At 46.0% G+C, this 17,994-nt stretch overlaps 1 protein-coding gene across 2 annotated transcripts in view; it reads left to right on the top strand.

The window, feature by feature from the left end:
- Positions 1-7,333: 7,333 nt before the first annotated feature.
- Positions 7,334-17,994, top strand: part of RAB6A (RAB6A, member RAS oncogene family) — a 54,600-nt gene continuing 43,939 nt past the window's right edge. The window contains exon 1 of one of the 2 annotated variants that reach the window (XM_058663566.1): positions 7,334-7,787. In XM_058663566.1, coding sequence (XP_058519549.1) covers positions 7,718-7,787 — 70 coding nt within the window. In that variant the 5' untranslated portion in view covers positions 7,334-7,717. The remainder of the gene's footprint in view (positions 7,788-17,994) is intronic. The other variant, XM_058663565.1, reaches the window with a different exon arrangement.

Raw genomic sequence — 17,994 nt, 5'->3', positions numbered from 1 at the left:
AAGCTTGGGAAACTTGCACCTGCATGGGAGACTCGGAAGAACCTTCCGGCTCCTGGCTTCGGGTTGGCTCATCTCTGGGTGTTGTGGGCATTTGGGAAGTGAACCAGTGAATGGTCGTTCTTTGTGTCTCTCCTTCTTTCTGCAAATCTGATCTGCTTTTCCAATAAATAAATAAATAAATCTGAGGCTTGGCACAATGACTCAATGGCTAAATCCTTATCTTGCAAGCACCAGGATCCTATACAGATGATGGTTCTTGTTCTGGCTGCTCCATGTCCCATTTAGCTCCCTGCTTTTGGCCTGAGCAAGCAGAGGAGCAAAGTGAAAGTCTTGGGCCCCTGCACCCATGTGGGGAACCCAGAAGAAGCTCTTGAGTCCTGGCTTTGGATTGGGTCAGCTCTAGCCATTGCAGTCAATTAGGGAGTGAACAGCAGATGAAAGTTCTTTCTATCTCTCCTTCTCTCCATAAATCTGATCTGCCTTTTTAATAAAAAAAATCTTTAAAAATTAATATGATCATTAAGAAATAAATCTTTAAAAAATTTTAAATGCCCACTCCTCACTATGACTTTGATTTTCATTATCTAGTTATCAATGGTGTTGTTAATACTTGTGTGTATACATATATAACCATTGGATAAATGCCAATTAAGACCTTTGCCGACTTTTAAAGATTTACTTATTTATTTATTTTTAAAAAGATTTATTCTATTTTCATTACAAAGCCAGACAAACTGAGAGGAGGAGAGACAGAGAGGAAGTAGAGCTGCGTGGATCAGAACCAGCGGCCACATGGGATCAAGGCGAGGACCTTAGCCACCAGGCCACACTGCCGAGCCCAAGATTTATTTATTTTTATCAGAAAGTAGGATTTACAGAGAGAATCCTGTCTGCTGGTTTACTCTCTAAGGGTTCTCAATGCCCTGAATTGAGCCAATCCTAAGCCAGGAGCCAGGAGATTTTTTTAGGGTCTCCCACATGGGTACAGGGTCTCTAGGCCTTGGACCATCCTTGTCTGCTTTCCCAGGCCAACAGGGAGCTGGATGGAAAATGGAGCAGCTGGGATGCAAACTGGCACCCATTTGAGATCCTGGTGCATGGAAGGCGAGGACTTTAGCTACTAGGCTACCATGCCAGTCCCCTTTGCCTACTTTTATTTTATTATTATTTTTTTTAAGGATTTATTTATTTTTATTGCAAAGTCAGGTATACAGAGAGAAGGAGGTACAGAGAGAAGGATCTTCCATCAGATGATTCACTCCCCAACTGAGCCGCAACGGCCGATGCGCGCCGATCTGATGCCAGGAGCCAGGAGCTCTTCCGGGTCTCCCATGTGGGTGCAGGGTCCCCAGGCTTTGGGCCTCCACTGCTTTCCAGGCCACAAGCAGGGAGCTGGGTGGGAAGTGGAGCAGCTGGGATTAGAACCAGCGCCCATATGGTATCCCGGTGCATTCAAGGCGAGGACTTTAGCCACTAGGCCACAGCGCTGGGCCCCCATTTGTCTACTTTAAATAAATTCTTGTTTGCTCATTTGTAAGCCAGAGAGATATAGTGAAATCTTCCATCTGCTGATTCATTCTTGATATGCCCATAAAAGCCAGAAGTAGGCCAGGCCAAAGCCAAGAGACAGGTATTTGATCTAGATGGCTCACTTGGTTGACAGGGACCCAAGCACTTGAGCCATCCTCACTGCCTCCCAGGATGCACATTAGCAGGTAGCTGGAGTCAGAAACAGAGTTGGGGAATTTGCTGTGGAATAAAGATACTCCAGTTGATGTCCTAAGAACTTTTTTTATTTCTTTGTGAGACAGCATGTGAGAAAGAGCTCTTCCACTCACAGGTTTATTATTGAGAAAAAAAAAAAGGGGGACTAGGGCTGTATCAGCTGGAATCCAGAAAGACTGGACTTCGATCCATACCTTCCAGGTGAGCAGCAGACTGGAGTCTTCACCACTTTTTACCAGCAGGAAGCTGGAATTAGAAGTGGGGCCAGGACTTGAACACTGGACGGGCATAGGATGTGTCCATACCAAGCAGCATTTGAATTGCTGAGATTAACTTCCTGAGCCTTTAGATTTTTATATAAAGTAATAGCACTGCAGACTTTGTGCTATTAAAAATATGGAGGAAATGTTCCCAGAAAGGTATGGTTCTCTTACCTTCTTAGACAACTCATGCTTGGGTTGTATAGTCTGTTGGGTTTTCAGTGCAGTGTTGGCTCACTTTGCTGGCCTAAGATGCTCTATTCTTTATACAAACAGCAGGAGAAACAGTTGTTCTCTTCCATTTAGTGATTATCTCTTAGTGGCAGGTGGAGTGATTCATTCTCCTGCACCTCTTAGAGGAGCTTTTATGACTTGTGTGGGATAGAGTGTGGGGAGAGGTTTTATACATTCTGGACTAGCATAAAAAAGAAGCAACTTCTGCCTCCAATGCAATTTCAAAGCTTGGAAGCAACACCCCATTTATAAGGCTCTGAAGAACCCCATGATTCATAATAGGGACCATGATTCATATGAATGGAACAAAACGAAATGATCAAAAATAGAATCTGTAGATCAATCTGTAGCAAAAAAAAAAAAAAAAAATCCTTCTGACTTAGCTGTGAATCGGCTAGAATCACAGGAAGAGCCATTACTTCTAAGCTCTGGCACAACATTCTTCTTTTCTTAAACTGAATAATTCTACTCTTTTCTGTGGCACATCCTTACCTGTCACGGTATTTGGAACTCAGGTTTTGAAGTGAGGCTCTATACGCTTACCCCTTTGGTCTTTGTATGATGAAACTTATTTGAATATGCCCTGTGTTAATTATGCTCCTGTAATTGCTCACCTTGAATTATTGAGCACTTGTCATCTTTATGTTTTATATATTGACCCACTATTATTTTTAGTTACAATGGTTACAGTAACCTGCAGGGTGGGTTAGAAGGGCCTCGAATTTAAAGGAATTTGAGTTTCTGCCAGAGCTGTTATTTGTTTCAGATATGAGCAATAGGATTTCAGTTCTTCTACCTGGTCAGTTTTTCTCCTTCTATTGATTTCCTGCCACTCCAAGAGTAATAAATCCTTTTTAAGGAGTAGTAAACAGAACAAGGCAGATTCTGCTTGCTAACTACTGCTATGTTATATACACACACACACAATTGTGTGCCTAATGTTCATGGAACTGTGGTGTTTGAAGGCATTTTAAAAAGATTTATTTATTTTTATTGGAAAGGCAGATATACAGAGAAAAAGAGAGACAGGGAGAAAGATCTTCCATCCGCTGGTACACTTCCTAAATGACCACAATGGCCGGAGCCTATCAGATGCCAGGAGCCAGAAGCTTCTGGGTCTTCCCGTGCAGGTGCAGGGTCCCAAGGACTTTGGCCAGAGTTTGCTGCTTTCAGAAGTCAAAAGCAAGGAACTGGATGGGAAGTGGCACGATTAGGGTATAAACTGGCGCCCATACGGAATCCTGGTGCTTGAAGGAGGAGGCTTAACGAATTGAACCATTGTAAATATAGGCCCATCTACGAGTTTTCTAAAAAGCAAATGCAAATGCAGAGAAAGGCTCGTTCCAGGGCTGATACAAAGGCTCAATGATGCTTTCTGCTCAGCCGCAATCCATGTGTTATTTTTTTTTCTTTTCATATTCACAGTAGTTGAATTGGCTCTGATTATTGCATCCTACACCACCACGCCTCATGGCAGGACCGCCTCATCTGTCTGCTTTCATCAAGGAAGAAAATATATCTCAGAAGTCTCTAGAACATTTCTTTCATGTCTAACCAGCTTAGGTGCTACCTTAGCTGAAGGTAAGCTGGGAACGTCTCTCTTACCCCAGTAAATGTTGTGGAACATGCATATGTATTCTTACTGCTGGATAGGCAGCTAATAGTGTCTATCACTGAAAATAATATAAATCTTGCTTCCCTCAGGCCAAAAGACAACCTATAATTTAATTACAATTTCTGTGTAGTGGATTCCTGGACACCCTCATGGGTTTCAAATTAGAGATCTTCTTTAAGTTGATCAAAGAGAACTTCTCCAGTTACTTTGAATTTGGAGCTGCCAAGCCTGTGACCTTTCATTATTCTTAATTTTAGTTGCCAAATCTGCCCTGGGCAATTTTTTCTTGAAGTTATGTTTAGAGATGGAGTATCAATTTACATAGCATGTTTGCCAGTGAGAGTCTTTCTCCAAAATGTTCTTACTTTTCTTTCTATGTGTGTCCAAATCCCATTTATCCTTTAAAGATAGTGAAAAATACTTCCTTCCATTTCTGCATCAAATATCCATTGCATGCTAACTATGTAGCAACAATTCCTCAAGAATTAGGGAAGAAAGGTATGAGCTCTGACTGCATGGAGTATGCAGTCAGGCAGGGCAGGTGGATGATTAACAGTAAAAATTAAATGATGGAGAAGAATAGGGTCCGGTGGGAGGACAGGGAGAAGTACTTACAACAGTGTTGGGGGGAAGGGAGAGGACAGGCCGTGCAGCTTCCTACACTGGGGCTGGTATGATGGCTCAATTGACTAATCCTTCACCTGTAAGTGACTGCATCTCATTTGGGTGCCGGTTTGTGTCACAGCTGCTTCACTTCCCATCCAGGTCCCTGTTTATGGTCTGTGAAGGCAGTGGAGGATGTCCAAATACTTGGGACCCTGCGCCCATGTGGGAGACCTTGGAAGAACCTCCTGGCTCCTGGCTTTAGATTGGCTCAGCTCTTCCACTGTGACTTTTGGAAACATAAAGACAACCTGGAATTCTTCAGGAAAAACAAAAAACAAAAGCAAAGACACACTGCAGGTATTCACTATTATTATTATTATTTTATTGGAAGGTCAGATTTACAGAGAGGAGGAGAGACAGAGAGGAAGATCTTCCATCTGCTGATTTACTCCCCAAGTGGCCATAACAGTGGAAGCTGAGCCAATCTGAAGCCAAGTTCCAGGAGCCTCTTCCTGGTCTCCCACACAGGTACAGGGTTCCAAGGCTTTGGGCCGTCCTGGACTGCTTTCCCAGGCCACAAGCAGGGAGCTGGATGGGAAGCGGGTCTGCTGGGATTAGAACCAATGCCCACATCAGATCCTGTGTGTCTAAAGGCGAGGACTTTAGACACTAGGCTATCACACCGGGCCCGGTATTTACTCTTGTTTGCAAGAATTGTTTTGTTTTGTTTTAGTTTTAAAACAGTTTCCTTAGGGAAGACATTTGGCCAAATAGTTAACATGCTACCCTCCTTATCCCATATGCAGCATCTGTGTTTGAGTCCAGGCTGCACTCTTGCCTCAGAGTGCACTCTGGGAGACAGCAGTGATGGCACAGGGAGCTGAGCTCCTGTCCTTCCTCTGGGAGACCTGCATAGACTTCCTGGTGTTAGCCTGGCTCAGCCCTACCTGCTGTGGGCTTTTGGAGTTTAAGCCACTATATGGAAAATCTGTGCCTCCATCTCTAGCACTCTGCCTCTCTAATAAGTAACAATTTAAACAAAAGTCTTACATTTCCTTGTTGTAGTGTTGGTATTATGCTAGTTTTCCATATTATAGTGAGCTGCTTTAAGATTCTTTTTGATTGTGTCATCAATCTTCTGTTTGAAAGTTTATTTATTTGAAAGGGTGATGGGGACAGATTGTCCATTTCCTGGTTCACTCTCAAACGCATGTAATAGCTGGCCTGGGATGGGCCGAAGCCAGGAGGCAGGAATTTCATCTGGGTCCCCCACCTGCATGACAGAACCCTGAGTACTTGGGCCATTAACAGCTGCCTCCCCGGCACACTGACAGGAAGCTGGATGGGAAAGGGAGTCAGGACTCTATTCCAGGTACTCCAGTGTAGGATTGTGGCCTCGCAAACAGTATCATAACCTCTTGTGCCACAACACCTGCCTCAGCCCTTGCTTCTTTCAGATCAATGCTGAAAGTCATGCATCCTCTCCACAGAAACATGCACAAGCTTCATACGGCTCAAGGAAGGGAACTTCTCTCGTAGCGCAAGCCCTCAGGTAAGTAGCAGCTAATCTTTCTCCATATTTCAGGCGTTCTGATTTTTTTTTTTAAGATTTATTTATTTTTACTGGAAAGGCAGATATACATAGAGGAGAACAGACAGAGAGGAAGATCTTCTGTTTGATGATTCACTCCCCAAGCGGCCACAACGGCCAGAGTTGAACCAATCCAAAGCCAGGAACCTGGAGTTTCCTCGAGGTCCCCCACGTGGGTGCAGGGTCCCAAGGCTTTGAGCCGTCCTCCACTGCTTTCCCAGGCCACAAGCAGGGAGCTGGATGGGAGGAGGGTCTGTCAGGATTAGAACCAGGGCCCATTATGGGATCCTGGTGCGTTCAAGGTGAGGACTTTAGCCCCTAGGCTATTGCTCCGGGCCCAGGCGTTGTGATTTGTAATCTTCCAGAAAGTTTCCTAGCGTGTCCTCAGTCTCAGCATCTGTGAGAAGGGGTTTAAGTGACCTGCCAACTCTTGTGTGGCAAGGTGGGCGTCATGTAGCATATGAAGGGTTAGCAATACCCGAGGCACAAGCAAGGCATGTTAGGCTTAAGGAAACCATGGGTTTACCGATAAAGAGGTCCCAGAGGTTCTGGTGTGGGAAACGAGCCTGGCCCTACCTGAAGACTTGTGGATTTTGCAAGTCATTTCCTCCCTCTGGGTTTCCGTTTCCTTCTGCACAAAAGTAAGGAGGTTCTGATTGTGGCATTTACAAAACCCTTGGGGCAACGGCATCTAGGGACTGAATGTAGCAAGATGACGTGAGAGGAACTGAGATGCGAAAGATGCAGGTGGGTGGGCGGGTGCAGGGGAGAAAGGCGGGCCCGAGGGATGAAAGGCAGGGCTGCACCTAACTCACACCGCGAGGGTGTCCGACCCCACCCACACACTGCTGTGCTCCTTCCATCTCCGTCCCGGCCCCGCCTCCTGCAGCCCCACCTTCTTTTTTTTTCTCCTCCCGCCGCAGAACGCGGTCACCCGCCACACTCGGCATGGCCGCCACCGCGCTCCGCTTTCCCTTTCTTCACGGCCGCGCGCGCGCTCTCGACCCTCCTCTGTACTCTCTTCGCTGCCCAACCCCGGCCTCTTTCGATTGGTCCTTCCCGTAAGTGACGTAAGCGCCCTGCGTTTTTCACCGCCCCCATCCTCCCCTGGCCCCGCCCCGCCCTCATCCGGCCCCGCCTTCAGCTCGCTCTGCCCCGGTGTGGGGCGGGGAAGGCGCGGGCGGCGCGCACGCGCACGCACGCACACGCACGGCGGCGGCCGGAGGGGCGGCAGGCTCGCGCACGGGCTCGCCCCGCGCCGCGCCAGAGGCTCGCGCACTCAGCAGGTTGGGCTGCGGCGGCTGCGGCGGCGGCGGCGGCGGCGGTGGGCGCCGAGGAGCTGGGTGCGAGGTCCCTGACGCTCCGCCACCTTCCGCCTCTCCCCGCCGGGTGTCCGTGCTGGGTGCCGAGGCAGGGAAAGGCGCTCGCCTTGGCAGTCCCGGTCGTTTCGACACCGCCCTCCATCTCGTCCCGAAGCCGCGGGCCTCGCTCGGTGTTGGGCGACTCTGCGGGGAGGCGGCGGCGGCTGCTGCCCTCCAGCCCTGCTCCTCCCGGGCCCCGCGCCCGCCGCTCCGCTCGCCTCCCGCTGGTTTTTTCTTTTCCCTTCTTCCTGGTCAGCCGGTGGGAGCAGGCGTAGAGCCGGGAGGTCTTCTGTGCTGAGGCGGCAGCTGCTCCTCCGGCTCCATCATGTCCGCGGGCGGAGACTTCGGGAATCCGCTGAGGAAATTCAAGCTGGTGTTCCTGGGGGAGCAGAGCGGTGAGTGTCCTGGCAGCCGCCCCCGGTGCGGGCCTGCGGTCCGCCGAGGCGCCCTGCCGACCTGGCGTCCAGCCCCCCCACCCCGTCCAGCCCCTTCCCCGTCCTCCAGCCCCCACCCCGGCTGCCCGGCGCCTGCTTCCGAGGGTGGGTGTCGGGCTCTCCCTCTCCTTAAGCCCGAGTGCCGAGCCTGCCTGCTATGTCCTTACCCCACCCCAGCCTGTTGTCCATTCCTTTCTTCCTGCGGGCTCCGCGACCCCGTCAGCCCGTCTTGGACCCCACCCTTGTTTTCTTGTTCTTTCCCTTCATTTCTTTCAGCTAGGTGAGGCCCCAGCTCCGGAAAGCAACCCCCTCCCCCCAGCCTGGGGACGGGCCCGTCTTGCAACCTTGGGCAGAGGAGGGTGGGATCTGGGCGTTGTTTTCCCTGGAGGCTTGGCCCTGAAAGTGCTGAGCGCCTGGAGGGGAGTGGTGGTCCGGGTTGGGGTAGAATAGCGGCAGGTTTCCACCTGCCTGGGGGATTTGTCTGGCTGTAGAGGAAATATTTCTGAATGGGGGCGACTTGGGCATGGGCTGGTTGGGGGGGGTGAGCAGGGGTGGCGTCGGCCGTGGCGATTTTTTGCCCCGTGGGTTGGGCTGTGGCTCGCCTGAAAAGCCGTGTTTTCTTCTCTTGACTTTGGTCACTGACGATTCTTTCGGCGTTGTCGCTGCTTTCTCGATCGCCGCCAGATGCTATGTCATGATCATTTTACTTGGGATTTGAAATCTCACCTCCCCTTTCTTCGTCTGGAAGCGTCTGATTCTCCTCATGGTGGTGCAGACAGGAATTCCTGAGCAGTGTTAATTATTCATTTCTTCTGGAGTGTTTTCCAGTTTGATATTTAGGATTGAGAAGGCTTAGAATGGATATCTTCCTTTTGTAGGTTTTCCTTTGGGTAATGGAATGGAGTAGGAATAGATTCATCATCTAGTTACATAAATTAGATTTAAATGCCATTTGGGCTGACTTTTTTTTTTCTCTAATGCTTAGCGTAACGTTTCCTGGTCTCTGATGAAATTGTTCAGTCATTGACCTGGTCAAGATTCTTGCTTGATACAACATCCTGTTTTTGAAATGCTTGTCTCTAAGAGGGCAGTTTATGGTAATAATAGTTTTATATTATACAAACGACTGGGTAGTTTAAGGAGTCACCCTCCTTTGTTTTTCTCAGTTTCATGACCATCTTTCATTCTAGATACTGAAGGGTCAGTTCCAAGTCACCAAGTTTTTGAAGTCTAGGTATCTTAGATGAGGTTATAGAAAACATTAGTTATTTGTTTTGACTGGAAGTCATACAATGGCATGAATCCATGGCTTTGACGGTTAGCTTAAACTATTCTGATTTGTATGGTTTGTGCTTGTTGCAAAATTGCCTTGCAGTTGGACCTGGAAAATAATGTTTGTCCTTTCGTACATGCATTATTGTCTCTTTACCACGGAAACAATAAGATCCTCCTCTCTTTGCATATGGATTTCCTTTAAGTATAAACATGTTCTGGTGAGTGACTTGGTAGAACCCTTGGAGCTGGTTCAGCTATTATCATATGGCAGTTTCAAGAAAGTGCTGCGTGTGAAATGCAGTACAGTGGTCATTATTGATAAGTAGACCCTAATGGCTTGTTGTGCACTCTCGAGATATTATTGCCTGCCGAGATGCAGAGCCATTTAGTTTGCATTAAGACGTATTAATCTCTGTGGAAAGATTTCTACAGGATTCCTTTGAATTTCTTAGGTATTTATGTTCTAATTCACATTGCAAACTTTTGTGACTTCTTGTTTACTTTCGTTAAAGGATTGATGATTAATTCTGCGCTCTACTGTAATTCTTGAAGCATTGTTAGATTTAAAAATATATACATAGACTTTTTTTAGAACAGTTTCTGGTTTAGTGTGGAGGATTTCCATGTATTCCAGCACCTGATTTCCCCCTATTAGTAACATATTAGATTTATCAACAGTGAACTGATATTGAATGTTATTAACTAAACTTGATAGTTTAGATTTTCTTCGTTTTTATCTTGTGTTCTTTGGTTCAACATTTGCTTCATGATGCCACGTTATGGTGAGTTACCTCCTTGGGTTCCACCTAGATGTTTTTCAGAGTGTGTTTACCTGCTTTTTCTTGTGGAATTGTGAGGCTAGTTCTTTGAGGCCACTGCACTTGCTGAGGAGTGTTAGCCAGTAGCTTTGACAATGAAAGACTGAGCTCACTTTCTGTGGTCAGTGTCTAGTTTTCTTATACATTAGCAGAGGTCTGTAGAATCTGTCATCTTGATATAGCTCTTCATAACTTATTTATTTTTTGGTCTGTTAGAATTCCGCACCTCAACTCTTAAAACCTGTACTCTAATAGCATTTACCACATGTATAATTATCTTATTTTTCTGTGTGTTGTTTTTGTCTGTTTCCCAGGGCAGGATGCAATTCTCATTTTCATTCTTGCTTATTATATCACCATGGAGTGCAAAATGCTTAGTAGCTGCTCAGAAATATTCGATAAATGATGGTTGAATCCAGCAGTAACCAAAGTTCATTGCCTATATTAGCTTTCTGTTAGGGTGAAATTTACTTTTTAAAGATTTATTTTGAAAGTTAGAAATGGGCCTGGCGCCGTGGCCTAGCAGCCAAAATTCTCTCTTTGAGCGCCGGGATCTCATATGGGTGCCAGTTCTGTTCCTAGCAGTTCCACTTCCCATCTAGCTCTCGGCTTGTGGCCTTGGAAAGCAGTTGAGGACGGCCAAAAGCCTTGGGACCCTGCAACCGCATGGGAGACCTGGAGTAAGTTCCTGGCTCCTGGCTTCAGATCAGCACAGCACCAGCCGTTGCGGTCACTTGGGGATGGAAGATCTTCCTCTCTGTCTGCTCTCCTCCTCTCTGTCTGCTCTCCTCCTCTCTGTATATCTGACTTTGCAATGAAAATAAATAAATCTTAAAAAAAAAAGAAAGTTAGAAATAGACACATGGGCCTGGCGTGGTAGCCTAGTGGCTAAAGTCCTCACCTTGCATTCAGCACCCCATATGGGCACCGCTGCTAATCTCGACAGCCCTGCTTCCCATCCGATTCCCTACTTGTGGCCTAAGAAAGTGGTTGAGAACGGCCCAAAACCTTGGGACCCTAAAGACCTGGGGGAGGCTCCTTGTTTCCTATCAGCTCAACTTTGGCCATTGCTGCCACTTGGGGAGTGTATCAGTGGATGGAAGATTTTCCTCTCTGTTTCTCTTCCTATCTGTATATCTGCCTCTCCAATAAAATAAATAAAGCTTTTTTTTTTTTAAAGATTTATTATTTTTATTACAAAGTCAGATATACAGAGAGGAGAGACAGAGAGGAAGATCTTCCATCCAGTGATTCACTTCCCAAGTGAGCCGCAACGGGCCGGTGCGCGCCGATCCGAAGCCAGGAACTAGGAACCTCCTCCAGGTCTCCGATGTGGGTGCAGTGTCCCAATGCATTGGGCTGTCCTCGACTGCTTCCGCTGGCCACAAGCAGGGAGCTGGCTGGGAAGTGGCGCTGCCAGGATTAAAACCTGCGCCCATATGGGATCCCAGGGCGTTCAAGGCGAGGACTTTAGCTGCTAGGCCACGCCGCTGGGCCCAATAAATAAATCTTTAAAACAAATTTGAGACAGACAGACAGACACACACACACACACACACACACACACACAGAGTTCTTCCATTTTCTGGTTTATTCCCCAGATGGTAGAAATGACCTGTGCTGGGTCAGGCTTAGACCAGGACCTTCATTCCTGCATAAGTGTCACGGGCCCAAGTACTGGAGTCATCTTCTGCTGTTTTTTTCCAGGCTACCTAGCAGGGAGCTGAATCTGGTACATGCAAAGCTTCGCCTGCTATGCCACAACACAGGCCCTGGTTGTTTTATTTATATTTGTATATCATCTGGTTGTTTACAGAGGTACTCCAGATGTTCAGAGGGATGGGGAAATCAATAAATTGAAAACCTTCACCATGTCTCTTCAGAACAACTAAAGCACTTATATTATGTATTTGTTTTTGGAATTAAAATCTTACTTTGTTAAAGCTGTTATTATTATTTTTTTAAGATTTATTTATTTTATTGGAAAGGCAGATGTACAGAGAGGAGGAAAGACAGAGAGGAAGATCTTCCGTCCGATGATTCACTCACCAACTGAGCCGCAACGGGCCGATACGCGCCGATCCGATGCTGGGAACCTGGAGCCTCTTCCAGGTCTCCCACGCGGGTGCAGGGTCCCAAGGCTTTGGGCCGTCTTCGGACTGCTTTCCCAGGCCACAAGCAGGGAGCGGGCTGGGAAGTGGAGCTGTTGGGATTAGAACTGGTGCCCATATGGGATCCCGGGGCGTTCAAGGCGAGGACCTTAACCATTATGCTATCGCGCCAGGCCCAAAAGCTGTTATTGTTAAATACCACACAATGATATGAAAAGTAATTTTAAAATTGTGTACAAGGAATTGATTTGGAATTAGGCCGTTGGTATGTGAAACATCGAGTTAATGCCATTGGTCTTGGAGATATTAAGTATGAACTTTCTATGGTTTTACTAATTTGATAATGTGTGTGTGTAATGTTGAAATGCACAATTCCAAAACAGGAATACCTTTTTTTAAATATCAAGATTTTTAATTTTTTAAAATGTTTTATTTGAAAGAGTGACAGATTTTCCGTTCATTGGTTCTCAGCTGAGGCTGGGCCAGGCTGCAGTCAGGAGTCTCCATCCAAATGCCCACATGGTGGCAGGAACCCATGTTCTTGGAATATCATTTACTGTCTCCTATATCAGAAGAAGAGGATTCCTGCTTCCAAACATGCCTCTTTTTTGTTGTTGTTGTGTTGTTTTGTTTTAATTATTTATTTACTTATTGGAAAGGCAGAGTTACGCAGAGAAAGAGCTCTTCTATCCACTGGTTCCTTTCCAGGTGGCTACAGTGGCCAGGGCTGGGCCAGGCAGAAGCTGGGGACAGGGGCCCAAGCGCTTGGACTGTCCTCTGTTGTTCTCCCAAGCCACTAGTAGGGAGGTGGATTGGATAAAACAGCTCGGACTCAAAATTGAGAAGGCCAGCATTACAGGAGGTAGCTTAATTCTGTCCCCAGTGGTTAGTTTTAACTAAAGGTTTCCAGAACAAATGCATTTGCTGATTTTTTAAAAAGTACATTTTTAAATTAGAAGATAATTACATATGTTAAAGAAAAGCGGGACCCAATGCAATGGCTCAGTGACTGAATTCTCAACTTGCACACACTGGGATCCCTTATGGGCACCAGTTCATCTCCCAGCTGCTCCACTTCCCATCCAGCTCCCTGCTTGTGGCCTGGGAAAGCATTAGAGGGTGGCCCAAAGCCTTGGGACCCTGCACCCACATGGGAGATCCAGAGGAACTCCTGACTCTGGGCCCCTAGGTTTGGGTTGACTCAGTTATGGCTGTTGCTGCCACTTGGGGAGTGAACCAGTGGACAGAAAATCTTTCTGTCCTCTGTAAAATCTGTGTTTACAATGAAAAGATAAGTGAGTATGGGCCTGGTGCAGTGGCCTAGTGGCAAAATTCCTCACCTGGAACGCTCCGGGATCCCATATAGGTGCTGGTTCTAATCCCAGCAGCCCTGCTTCCCATCCTGATCCCTGCTTATGGCTTGGGAAAGCAGTGGAGAACGGTCCAAAGCCTTGGGAACCCTGCACCCACATGGGAGACCCAAAAGAGGCTCCTGGCTGCTGGCTCCTGGCTTCGGATTGACTTGGCTCCAGCTATTGTGACCACTTAAGGAGTGAATCATTGGATGGAAGATCTTTTGCTCTGTCTCTCCTTCTCTATATATACCTGACTTTACAATTAACTCCCCCCCTCCAAAAAAAAAGAAAAGCTGTGAAGATGGTACATAAGAATTTCCTTGAAATCCACACATCTTGTGACTGTTCACGTTACTCTGGCATATTTGTCACAAACCATGACCAATATTTATGCATTAATATTGGACCAAAGTCCTAGTTTTATTCAACTTTCCCAGGATTGTTCAGGCTTCCATCCAGGACACCATATTAGGTTCTCCCTAGGACACCAGACATGCTTAATGTGCGGTGCCACAATACCCACCCTAAGGAAAATCCTTTTTTGTTGTTTTCTGTTTTTTTTTTTTAACCTTGTCTTGAAATGCAGAGATATTTTTAGGAATGTCAGTGTTTTACAGAAAAAAATTTTAATATATTCAAATGATGCTGACTTTAAATTAGGTAATATGATGGTAGAAAAACATGTAGCTGATCTGGTCCCCTCCCTTTTTTTCCCCATTTTTTATCACACTTGTTTTATTCTACCTTTTGGGTTTTTGTGTGCTAGATACGGGAAGGTTTCCAGTGGGAGAGTAGCGGTGCAGAACGACTTATAATGTCTGGAGCAGTACTGCTTAAACTTTTCTTCTCAAGTTTTCTTTAGGATCTTATGAATTGTTGAGGACCCTAAAGAGTTCTGTTGGTGTATTGAAAGTTGAGAAAATGTTTAAAAGAATAACTACATAAGTGTAAACTACATACTTAAAGCTAAAAGTAGTACATACATTGTGTTCAGTATCACTTTTATGAACTATTTTCCAAACAAAAATTTAGTGATAGTGGCATTGTTTTACATTTTTTTAAGATTCACCTATTTTTTAAAAAAAAAAAAAACGGTAAAATCAGATATACAGAAAGGAGAAGAGAGAGAGAGGAAGATCTTTTGTCCATTGATTCACTCCCCAAGTGGCCACAACAGCTGGAGCTGAGCCAGTCCGAAGTCAGGAGCCAGGAGCTCTCTGGGTCTCCCACGTGGGTGCAGGGTCCCAAGGCATTGGACCATCCTCGACTGCTTTCCCAGGTCACAAGCAGGGAGCTGGATGACAAATGGGGACACCGGGATCAGAACTGGCGCCCATATGGGATTCCTGTGCATATGAGGTAAAGGCATTAGGTCCTAGGCTACAACATTAGGCCGTTCAAATATGCTTAATATCAGACTTAATAAGAGACAGTTGGATTCTCACAGCTACTTCTGTATTTAGTCTCTTGTAATATCACACATCATACAGGTTCTAGGAAATTCCATTATAAACTCATGAGGGAAAGAGAGAAAAAAAATCCAATTAACGTTTTTAAAAAAAAAATTCAAACTTGTTATTAAAGTGTTATTTATTTTTGTTGCAAAGTCAGATATACAAAGTGGAGGAGATACAGAGAGTAAGATCGTCCGTCCGATTATTCACTTCCCAAGCAACTGCAACGGCCGAAACTGAGCCAGGAACCTTCTCTTGGTCTCGCACTTGGTTGGAGGGTCCTAAGGCTTTGGGCCATCCTCCACTGCTTTCCCAAGCCATAGCAGGCAGCTGGATGGGAAGCAGGGCTGCTGGGATTAGAACCGGCGCCCATATGCGATCCTGGAGCGTTCCAGATGAGAACTTTAGCCATTAGGTTACTGTGCCGGGCCCCAACATTTTATAAGATTTTATTTATTTATTTATTTGTTTATTTATTTATTTATATTGGAAGTGGAGATATCCAGAGGGAAGGAAATACATAGAGCAAGATCTTCTGTTTGCTGGTCCTCTCCCCAAGTGACTGCAATGGCTGGAGCCAAGCCTATCTGAAGCCTTGAGCCAGGAACAACTTCTGGGTCTCACACACGGGTGCAAGGTCCAAGACTTTGGGCTGTTCTAGACTGCTTTCTCAGGTCACAAGCAGGGAGCTGGATGGGAAGTGGAGCAGCTGGGAGATGAACTGGTGCCCGTATGGGATCCCGACATGCAAGTTGAGGATTTAACAACATGACTGTTGTGCCAGGTCCCCCCACTTAACTTCTTAATATTATGAAAGTTCTTGGATACCTACCCCTGTCTTCCTCCTCCATCATGTGTGTCAGAGGTCCTTAGGTTAGGTGTCCATGGATCACACTTGTGAGTACTACAGGCTTAGATAGTATCAAACTGTCTATGCCTTCTTGCAGTTACCTTTTGCAACCTAGGACCCTACGAGAAAATGTTTTCCATATTTTGTAGTAAAGCATTAAAACTCAGCAGTAGAGCTTGTGGTTTAATAGTATAGTCTGGATTTCTTATGTTAGCCTTGGTGCTGACCTTTGGCAGATTAGCCCAATATCTTTATGCTTCAGCTTCTTTATCCATAAAATAAACATAATAGGGCCTATCATGCAGTGTTATCATGAAGATTAGTTAATAAATACAGTATTTGAATGGTCCATGGGAAATGATCAGTAAAGTGGCCAGTGTTGTACTGTAAGTTAAGTCTCTACTTGCAGCCCTATTCCATGTGAGTACTAGTTTGTGTCTTGGTTGCTCCACTTATGGTTCAGCTCCTTGCTACTATGCCTGACTAAGAGCTGAAAATGGCCTGGGTACTTGAGCCTCTGACATTGACATGAGAGACCCAAATGAGGCTGCTGGTTTCACCTGCCCCAACCTCGCTTTTGTGGGCATTTGAGAAGTGTACCGATATACATTTCAGATAAGTCTTTTTTTTTTTTTTAAATTGGAAACACATATATATAGAGAACAGGCAAATCAGAGGAAGATCTTCTGTCCGTTGATTCACTCCTCAGTGGCTGCAATAGCCAGAGCTGAGCTGATTCGAATTAAGGAGCCAGGAGCCTCTTCCAGGTCTCCCTCGCAGGTTCTTGGTCCCAAGGCTTTGGGCTGTCCTCGACTGCTTTCCCAGGCCACAAGCAGGGAGCTGGATGGTAAGTGGGGCTGCCGGGATTAGATCTTGTGCCCTTATGGGGTCCTGGACTTTCTTTTTTTTTTTTTTTAAAGATTTTATTCATTTTATTACAGCCAGATATACACAGAGGAGGAGAGACACATAGGAAGATCTTCCGTCCAGTGATTCACTTCCCAAGTGAGCCGCCATGGGCCGGTGCGCTGATCCGAAGCCGGGAACCTGGAACCTCTTCCAGGTCTCCCACGCGGGTGCAGTGTCCCAATGCATTGGGCCGTCCTCGACTGCTTCCGCTGGCCACAAGCAGGGAGCTGGCTGGGAAGTGGCGCTGCCAGGATTAGAACCTGCGCCCATATGGAATCCCGGGGCTTTCAAGGCAAGGACTTTAGCCACTAGGCCACGCTGCCGGGCCCAGTCCTCGACTTTCAAGGCAAGGACTTAAGCACGTGGCCACTGTTCCGGACACTAATTTTTTTTTTTTTTTTTAAGATTTATTTATTTTAATGGGAAAGGCAGAACTCTAGAGGAAAAAAGAGACAGAAAGATCTTCCATCCATTGAATTACTCCCAAGTGGGCATAATAGTAGGAGCTGAGCTAATCTAAAGCCAGGAGCAAGGAACTTTCTCCTGGTTTCTCATGCAGATGCAGGGTCCCAGGGTCTTGGGTCATCCTCTGTTGCTTTTCCAAGTCACAAATAGGGAGCTGGATGGGAAATGAAGCAGCTTGGACAAAAATGGCAGTGACATGAGATTACGGCACTTGCATGGGTAGGATTTACCAGTTGAGGCATCACACTGGGCCCCAAACATACCGTTTTAATTTTCCCAATGTTAAATAATTTGGTAGAGCCATTCATAGGGAATTTATTGTTTTTATCTGAGGATTATGTAATTTTTATTTTCATTACAAAGTAAGACATACAGTGAGGGGGAGAGACAGATAGGAAGCTCATCTGTCCAATGAATCATTCCCCAAGTGACCACAACGGCCAGAGCTGAGCAGATCCGAAGCTAAAGGCCAGGAACTTCTAGGTCTCTCACGTGGTGCAGGAACCCAAGTCTTTGGGCCGTCCTTGACTGCTTTCCTGGGCCACAAGCAGGGAGCTAGATGGAAAGCAGGACTGCCGGGATTAGAATCAGTGCCCATATGGGATCTCAGCACATTGAAGGCGAGGACTTTAACCACTAAGCTATCGCGCTGGGCCCAGATTACATAATTCTTAAAACAATACAGTATGATGTTGCAGCTGCCTTTAAGAGATAAAAGTGGATTAATGTTTCATTGGATTTCGTTGTCAGTGTAACAGTAGTTTTAACCATCTTTCATTTGACGTTCTTTTTAGTTACAGATTCTAAAGTTGAAGGTGACTGTGAGGTCATCTCATCTGTCTTAGGGCTTTAAAGTGGCCATTTCAATCTTTATATTATGTAAGTAATAGAATCAATTCACAAATCAAAATTATATATAAAAGCATACTTT

This window comes from Ochotona princeps, chromosome 4, assembly GCF_030435755.1.
Source record: "Ochotona princeps isolate mOchPri1 chromosome 4, mOchPri1.hap1, whole genome shotgun sequence".
In the NCBI taxonomy this organism is placed as follows: Eukaryota; Metazoa; Chordata; class Mammalia; order Lagomorpha; family Ochotonidae; genus Ochotona; species Ochotona princeps.
Note: the sequence above shows the minus strand (reverse complement) of the source record. Positions and strands in the feature narration are given on the sequence as shown.